At 49.3% G+C, this 9,223-nt stretch overlaps 1 protein-coding gene across 1 annotated transcript; it reads right to left on the bottom strand.

Annotated features, from left to right (window-relative positions):
- Nucleotides 1-2,525: 2,525 nt before the first annotated feature.
- LOC130265473 (uncharacterized) lies at nucleotides 2,526-4,502 on the bottom strand. The gene has a single exon (XM_056514572.1). The coding sequence runs from the start codon at nucleotides 4,500-4,502 to the stop codon at nucleotides 2,526-2,528; it is 1,977 nt and encodes a 658-aa protein (XP_056370547.1).
- Nucleotides 4,503-9,223: the final 4,721 nt, after the last annotated feature.

Genomic DNA, 9,223 nt, shown 5'->3' with positions numbered 1-9,223 from the left:
TGAAAAGTTCTAGAATAACAAAATGTACATGCAAAGACTAGTCTATAAACAGTGCAACAGAGAGAGGCCAGGGTGTGCACTCATCATCTGTGCACCTGCCATCCAGAGGAAAGAGACCAGGGGCAGTACTGGAGCCCTGGGTGGTGACACAGATCTGTTTTCTCTACCTCTATTTTCCTATCTTTCCTTCTTTCTTTCTATCTCTACTTAAAAGTTCAAATCACTGCTGCTGCAGGCTGTTCAAATATCACTATTGTCACGTGCTGTTCAGAAAAGTTTAATCTGTGGCCATCCAGAAAAATTCAAATCATTGCTGCCACAGACCTTTAAACCTACCATAAGATTTAAATCTTTCCTACCATAAATAAAACTTTTAAATTAGTCTCATGGTGTTGTTTTGCCATAATTCAGCCCATGGATGCCTCAAACCTGGGCTCCCTCAGAGCAGGCGGTGCAGGACTGCCCTTTGGGGACCCAACATATTACAACATCCCCAGGCAGTGCTGCAGGCTTAGGGCTGAGTGTCTGCAAAGGTGTCTGAGGCAAAGAACCCAAGGATGCAGGTCAACATTGGCTGAACATGAGCCAGCACGTGCCCAGGTGGCAAAGAAGGCCAATGACATCCTGGCCTGGATCAGCAATAGTGGGACTAGCAGGACCAGGGAAGAGATCATCTCCCTGTGCTCATCGCTGGTGAGGCCACACTGTATTCACTTTTGGGCCTCTCACTTACTACAGGAAAGACACTGAATTTCTGGAGTATGTCCAGAGAAGGACAGTGGAGGTGGTGACAAGTCTGAAGCACAAGTCCTGTCACTCTCTACAGCTACCTGATGTGGTAGGAGGGTGTAGCCAGCTGGGGGCCAGTATTTTCTCCTTGATAGGATAACAAGAAATGGCCTCAAGTTGCACCAGTGGAGTTTTAGAATGGAAGAATCTCTTTATGGAAATGGTTGTTGAAAATTGGAACATGCCGCCCAGGGTTGAATCCCCACTCCTGGAGGTATTTAAATGCCATGTAGACATGGCACTTAGGAATATGGTTTACTGGTAGACTTGCGAAGTTAATGGCTGGACTTGAAAACTAGGGTTTTTCCAGCCTAAAGGATTCTCAGAGGACAAATGGGTGCTGTTAGCTGGTAAGACTTCAGTAGCTTTTGTCTTCTCTTTGGTCTCAAATTCAGCAAGGGCAAAAGTGATATTAGTCAAGATTGTGCCTCTGATGATGAAGTAAACATCAAGATCAGGCAACAGCCACCATTGAGGAAAGGGAAGCTCTCAGATCCGTTTTAAAGGATCAGATTCCTACTTTCCATTAGTTCCTTCTGTGCACAACTGCGGGGGACTCCTGGACTCTTTGAATCAGGGTGGACGTAAGGAACAAGACTCAGACGCTCTGTAAATGCTAAAAGCTACAGTTGCAGTTTATTATAAGGGAGTCTGCTAGGAGCTGCTCGGCACAGCCACGTGCTGATTAAAGAGATAAAAAGGGGGAGAGAAAGAGAGAAGAAGGAGGGTATAGAGAGAGAGTAAAGAAGGTAAAGAGGGGAAGAGAAGAGGAAAAGAAAAGAGAGAAGAGAGGAAGAAGAGGAGAAGAGTAATGGGATAAAAGGGTATTGGGGTAAAGGGAGAGGAGAGGAGAGGAGAAGTGGGAGAAGAAGAGCAAGGAGTAAAGATAGGAAGAGAAAGAGAGAATAGAAGAGAGTGACTTCCCGTTTGTAACACAATAAATTCCACTTCCATCATGAATATTCTAATCCCTAAGAACCAATCTAATACAAAATACTAATTCTATAGCATTTACATATAACCTATAGGAAATCTTACATTAGCATAGCATGTGACATTCTAAACTCTAAGATCTAATCTTTGGGTGCGGGTCAGTCTTTTGTGTCTTTTGGCCTTGCCCTCTGGCCAAAAGCATTGTTTAATTAAGAGTGGATTAGCTTCGGTGAGCCATCCTATTGTGTTTATGGTAATTCAGTAACTAGGGCTTTCCTGTTCTACCTTCTCCAACAATTCCCAGAATCTGAGCATTCATATTTGCAAGATTCCTCAGTATCATCTTCTCCAACATCTCCCCCGTTTTGTTCAACAATTAATATATTGGATATTGCTTTGATTAGTATTTGCAGGGTACAAATATTAAAACTAAAATTAATACTACTAGAATACACAAACTTATTTTAGAGTTAAACAGAGTTTCTTTAGCCAAGAGGCAAAGCCTTAACTTTGAACAAACTGTTTAGCTAGGTAGTAACTTTTTATAATTTGGTCAGCTAAATTTTTTAAATTCTGCAAAATGTTTTTATAAATTTATGCAGCAAATTTGTGAAAATTTTTATATGTGTTAAATAGACGGATGATATCATAGCTTGCAGATTTGGCTAAAGCAACTCAGGCATTTATCTTAGGTTGATTTACAGATAAAGTTTTACTATAAAAACTAAAACAAAGGAAGAAAATTAACATGCATTTGAGCAAACGATAAAATTCCAATTTTTTTCTTGAGGTGTTTTTGAGTTTTAACCAAAACCAGGGGGTGTTATGCCGTCAATTCCCCCTCTGTTTTGCATAATATGTGTGCCAGGTTGCGATAACAGGGCTGAACTGGATAAGTCCGGCGGTGGATCTGGCTTTGGTGCGGTAGGCATATAGAGTACTGGACAGCGGGCTGCGGAGGGGTACTGCTGAAGGGATGCTTTGGGACATAGGAGAGACGGGGACAGCGCAGATGCAGGAGGCGCTGGCGAGTTCTGCGCATGGGCGGTGTTCGTGTCCAGTGTTATGTGGACAGCCATGGCATCTGTGACTGTGGCAGGCTGCTTGCTGACGGCTCCGGTGGGGTGCTGTGGATCAGGAGGGGCTGGGAAGGACTGAGTTGCACTGGTGGGCACGGGCTGCGGAGTTGCATTCAATGGGACTAAAACAGGAGGCAAGATTGGGGGCAGCAGTTGAACTGGGGCAGGATGCTGTGTCAGGGCTTCCACCGGCGGACTTGGCTGCATGGTGGCGGCCGGCGGTGCCATGCGGGTCGCAGGCGGCGGAGCCGTGTGCGACGGGACCAGGGCAGGAGGCGGGGCGCAGGCGGGGAGGTGCATAGGGAACGTAGTTTTCACTGCTGACACAGAAGAGCAGCTGAACGGCGGCGCGGCTGCGGCCGTATGTCGGACGGAGGGTTGGGTGGGCGGCGGCTTGTCGGTGAATGCTGCCGACTGGGGGTGGGGCTCTGCCGAGCACCAGGAGTTCAGGGGGTGAGCTGCGATGGTCACCGGACAGAACTGAGGCAGGAACGCAGTGGCTCGAGGCGGCACAGGAGGTGGGGGAGCTCCAGGCTGAGCGTCCCCCACCGCCTGCCCGGGGACTGGGCTGGCCGGAGCCTGCAGCGCTGGCGTGGGACTGACAGGCACGTCTCGGCACTCCGGGACCGCGGTCAGCGCTGACGTTGTGCTCCGCGCATCCGTGGAGCTGCGCGCAGGCAGCGGTGCATCGGCGCGGGCCAGCTCCGACGGCGGGCTCACTCCGCGCCAGGCGGCTCCCGGGTTGGGAACGGGGAGCATCTGTGCTGCCGCCGGCAGCGCCGGTGTGGAGCCGAGCGGCGCAGCCCGGTCCGTCAGGACGCTGGACTGCACCGATGCCGTAACTGCAGGGACTATGGATTTTGCGGACTGGTGTGTCTGCAACGGGGTGGGAACGAAGGGAGCCGCGGCCACGTGCGTCATGGCGGCGGCGCCGGGTATTGGGGGAGGGGCTGAGGGACTCGCGGGAGCGAGGGAGGGGGGCGGGGTTGGCGTGACGCCATCAGCGAGGGGCGGGGCGGAGGCAGTGCAGGATGGGCGTGCAGGGGCGGAGCCAACGGGGGGGGCCAAAGCCGTGACAGGCGCGGGGGCGGGGAGAGCGGGGGTAAGGGACGGGGACGGGCCAGGACCGGGGGTGGGGAAAGTGCAGATTGCGAGAGGAGAGGCGGGATTTGGGGTTACTGAGGAAGCATGAGAGACAGGAACGGTTGTAGTTACGGGGACGGGAGGGAGATTAGCAAGATTGGGTGCGGACGCGGCGGGTGGGTTTACGGGGACGGAGTCTGGGGATACGGGAGCGGAGACAGGGGGAGGAGGGGCAGGGGCCACGTGGGTCAGAAGCGTGGCGGCAGGAGATTGGGGAAGCAGGGAGACCGGCGCTGCGGGGCCCGGGGTTACGGAAACCGCGGGGGGAGGGGCCCCGGGGGCGTGGGGGATGGCGCCCGCCGGGGCGGCGGGAGCAGCGGGAGAGGCTGTGGGGTCCGGGGAAGCTGGATGGACCGGGGGAGCGAGTCCCGGGACCACGTGGGTTGGAGGCGCTGCGGCCGGGACTCGGGGTAGCAGGGGAACCGGTGCCGCGGGGACCGGGGTTGTAGAAACGGAGGGGGGAACCGCGGGGGCATGAGGGGAGGTGGCTGCTGAGGACTTGTCCACAAACAACTCAAGCAACGCGCGACATGCCGGGACTAGTTCTGCTACAGCCATATCTCGGCGGGAAATGCGGTTAAAAAGTTTAACCCCTACTTTCTCCCAAAAATCTGCGGTAAAAATCTGCGGTAAAAACTACGGAACGGTCTGCATGAGGAAAATTAAGTAAAGTCCACTCCAAAAGATTTTTTAACTCGTGCTTAGGCAGGTCATGGTGATGAGAACTTAATAAATGTTTCAACTGCTTATACAGGTCTCTCTCGTGAGCGGAATGAGTCTGTCCCATTATTAACTTTTATATTAACTTATAACTACTAACTTTTATATTAACTTTTAACTACTAACTTTTATATTAACTTTTAACTACTAACCTCGGTTTGCCGCTGATACAGTGCGTAATTTCCGGGGTCCCACGAAAGCGCTGGCCAGGCGTCCTTTCTGGGTGGAAGACACTGTATTTCCGGTCCCCTCTCAGAGCACCGCTGTATGCGTCGCTGTGCAACGGCGTAGCGGACTCGGGACCTCCCTCCACTGAGTTACAGCTCACACACCGCCACGCAGCGTGTGGCTGTACTCGGTGCCACGGCGGGGAGTGCGGCGGCGGTTCCCTCAGAGAGCTCCAGGCAGTACTGACCGGCAGTAACTGTGTGCTCGAGGGCTGTCAGAAAGTCCGTGCAAAGCTTGGCTCCCCTTACTCCACAGCTTTCTCGACAGTAAGAATATTTTAAGAGCTCCAGCCCAATACGTTGCTGAACCAACGCAAAGCTGTGCTCACGGCAAGCGAGGAAAGTAGGTAAAAGTAGGTTTAATAATTACCGTCCAGGAAAAAACATCCCGCAACCAAAAACGGGTGAGCTGGTTCTTTAAATGACGTTGGGCGCCACTCTGCGGGGGACTCCTGGACTCTTTGAATCAGGGTGGACGTGAGGAACAAGACTCAGACGCTCTGTAAATGCTAAAAGCTACAGTTGCAGTTTATTATAAGGGAGTCTGCTAGGAGCTGCTCGGCACAGCCACGTGCAGATTAAAGAGATAAAAAGGGGGAGAGAAAGAGAGAAGAAGGAGGGTATAGAGAGAGAGTAAAGAAGGTAAAGAGGGGAAGAGAAGAGGAAAAGAAAAGAGAGAAGAGAGGAAGAAGAGGAGAAGAGTAATGGGATAAAAGGGTATTGGGGTAAAGGGAGAGGGAGAGGAGAGGAGAAGTGGGAGAAGAAGAGCAAGGAGTAAAGATAGGAAGAGAAAGAGAGAAGAAGAGAAGAGAAGAGAAGAGAAGAGAAGAGAAGAGAAGAGAAGAGAAGAGAAGAGAAGAGAAGAGAAGAGAAGAGAAGAGAAGAGAAGAGAAGAGAAGAGAAGAGAAGAGAAGAGAAGAGAAGAGAAGAAGAGAAGAGACTTCCCGTTTGTAACACAATAAATTCCACTTCCATCATGAATATTCTAATCCCTAAGAACCAATCTAATACAAAATACTAATTCTATAGCATTTACATATAACCTATAGGAAATTACATTAGCATAGCATGTGACATTCTAAACTCTAAGATCTAATCTTTGGGTGCGGGTCAGTCTTTTGTGTCTTTTGGCCTTGCCCTCTGGCCAAAAGCATTGTTTAATTAAGAGTGGATTAGCTTCGGTGAGCCATCCTATTGTGTTTATGGTAATTCAGTAACTAGGGCTTTCCTGTTCTACCTTCTCCAACAATTCCCAGAATCTGAGCATTCATATTTGCAAGATTCCTCAGTTTCATCTTCTCCAACACACAACTACTTGGAGTATCATTCTCCAAGGAGCAGAGAAAAGCCTCTGAAGTAAATTCCATCAGGGAAATGGGCAGAGTGTAAGTACGAGGATTTCTAAACATCAAGACTGAGAAATAACATAGCTGAAAAAAATAAACAGCTCAACAATCCATAGTGACTGCCTTGAGGAAAATATCCACATCTTCTTCCCAATCATCAAAATCTACCATACTCAGACCTTCCTGAAAATCAGGCACGAATGTTACAGTACACAAAGTACCATATAAAACACAAGACAAAAGGAAAATACTCCTCCAATATCCTAAATACTTTCCCAGACAATATTCCTTCTGGTGTACCAGAAACCTTCCCTAAAAAACCAAGACCTTGATTGTGCTTCTATGGTTCCTGTATTCTTTGATTAGATGGCATTTCAACCTTCAGGAAGTGCCACACCCAATAAACAACTGTAATGAACTGGTAATAATTTTACTTTTAAGGAAAAATCTGAGATAGTTTATTTTGCCTCATTCTTCAATGGCAACCTCTTTCCCTACAGCATTCAAGTGGACAGAGAGTAGGATAGGGACTGGGGAATCAAACTGCTTCCCACTGTAAGCAAAGATCAGGTTCATGACCATCATGAATATACATAGGCAGTTTATTGGATGGTTACATCCAGAGGGTAGTGGTCAACAGTGACAAGTAGTGTTCCTCAGAGCTCAATCACACCTTGGCCTGTGGGGGAGTGGGGATGCCAGTTTTATGTTCCACTCCCCACTGCTGGACAAACTCTAGAAACTCCTTGGATGTGTACACTCGGCCATTATTGGTTTTGATTTCCCTAGGGATCCCCAGCACTGAAAAGGCTTGCACTCGGTGTTGTTTGGCATGCACAGCCCTTTCTCATGCATGGGCAGAGGTATAAACTGCACCTGAATATCTGTCAATACTTATATGGACATATTTGAGGCGACCAAAACTAGGAATGTGTGTGATGTCTGTCTGCCACACTTCACAGCTGCCTAGGCCCCGGGGGTTAACCCCCGTACCCAGCGATGGCATGGCCTGGAGCTGGCAGCTGGGAGAGGTGGCCACAATAGCTCGAGCCTGACTCCGTGTAAGCTGAAACTGATGGATCAGACCTGGCACATTTTGATGGTATTGCTGGTGGCTCAGCTTTGCCTGTTGGAAGATGTCAGGTAGGTGTGCTTTCTCAGCTGGGGCAGCCAGGGAGTCTGCCACTCGATTTCCTTCTGCAATTTCACCTGGCAAATTGGTGTGTGAGCTCACATGCATCACATAAAACAGATGCTCATGATGTGAAACTAAGTAAATTAGTTTTGAAAGCAACTTGAAGGGATGCTCATTCTTGATGTCTTTGAGAACTGCCTGCTCTGCTCTGGACACTACCCCCACCACACAGGCTGAGTCAGTTACCAAAAAAAATTGGCTCCAAGAACTTCTCAAAGGCTCTCACGACTACGGCCAGTTTGGCTACCTGGGGCGACCCATCCACAAACTCAACATCAGCTTCCCAATACTGAGCCTGGGGATTTCTCAAATCATCATTGAGTTGTGGGGTACCCCAGCTGCATCTGTGAGCTTTGAGAGGCCTACAGCTTCTCTTCTCACAAGGAATGAAGTGGAACTCCTCATTAAACAGTTTGTGAGATGGTGAGTGGACTGGTATTTGTCCACTGTAGCTGTCCAGAGATAACTGGAGGTTGGCATGGCTCAAACATGTGTTTAGTCAACCTCTCAGCAGAGTTCCTTCCCTCCTCAGAAAGTTTGACCAGGAGGTGAATACATGTAAAGTCAAAACCACCCAGCTCACACAGTCTCATCCTTGCACTCCGAATCAGCTGAGCTATCAGCTCTTGTGGCTTGGTGATGGTCTTGGATCTTTGGTGGGAGAGGAAGACCCATTCTATGATTAAGAGTGGATCTTTCTGCTCCTCGACCCATGGGAAAATCAAACCATGCAAGTCTGGCAGTTTTCCCAGGACAATGAATTTGGAAGGCAGCTCAGACTGATAACGATGAGCCTGCCTCTCGGCCAAAGCCTCTTATGCCTTTTTGATTGCGGCTTTTGCCTCTGGGGTCGGCTTCCTGGGAGAAACCAGGTCTCTCTCCCCTTCAATAAATTGAGGAGGTGGTCTGTGTCATCATTGGTGAGGCCTAGCCAGGGCCTGACCCAGTTCAAAGATCCGCACATGGAATGGAGATCTGCTAGGGTTTGGGATGACTATTGATTTCCAATTTCTGCGGAATGATGGTCTGCGCAGTGATCTCCGAATCCAAGTATTTCCAGGGTGGCATCCTTTGGACTTTGTCCTCCTGCAATTGAAATCCAGCAGAGGTTAAAACTTTAACCACTAGGTCAGGTGTGTGTTGGAGTATAGTTGGGGCACACACAAGCACATCATCCATGTAGTTTAAGATGATGGCATCCCTTCTTTGTGCGTGCGCAGGGGACAGCAATGAGGCCACGTACCACTGGCCGATGGGGGGACTGCACTTCATTCCCTGCTGGAGTTCTCTTCATTGGGGCTTTTAGGTTGATTGAAGGAACCAAAAAGGCAAGTCGTGGGGCATCTTCTGGGTGTAGGGGAATTTGGAAGAAACAGTCTTTGATGTCCAGGACGGCCAATTGCCAATTTCAGGGAAGCATTGCTGGGAAAGGCATCCCAGGTTGGAGTGACCCCATGTCCTCAATTACTTTGTTTATTTCCCAGAGGTGAAGCAGTAGCCACCTACTTCCATGGTTTCTTTATTACAAAGACTGGGGAATTCCAAGGGCTTGTCGTCTCTTCCATGTGGTTTTTAGCCAATTGTTCCTCCAAGAGCTCCTCAAGTGCCTTAAGCTTCTCCTTACTCAATGGCCACTGTGCTACCCATTTTGGGGTGTCATCCAGCCACGTTAATTTTTGCGTAGGGCACTCTACAGTGGCTGCTTCTAAAAATCCTGGGGAGTCTTAGGGATAACTAATTTGACTCCTCACTGGGATATCGTGTCTCTCCCCCGTAGGAGGCACTTATAGC

Source organism: Oenanthe melanoleuca, chromosome Z, assembly GCF_029582105.1.
Source record: "Oenanthe melanoleuca isolate GR-GAL-2019-014 chromosome Z, OMel1.0, whole genome shotgun sequence".
Lineage (NCBI taxonomy): Eukaryota > Metazoa > Chordata > Aves > Passeriformes > Muscicapidae > Oenanthe > Oenanthe melanoleuca.
The sequence above is the reverse complement of the archived record's forward strand: the minus strand, read 5'-3'. Positions and strand labels throughout refer to the sequence as shown.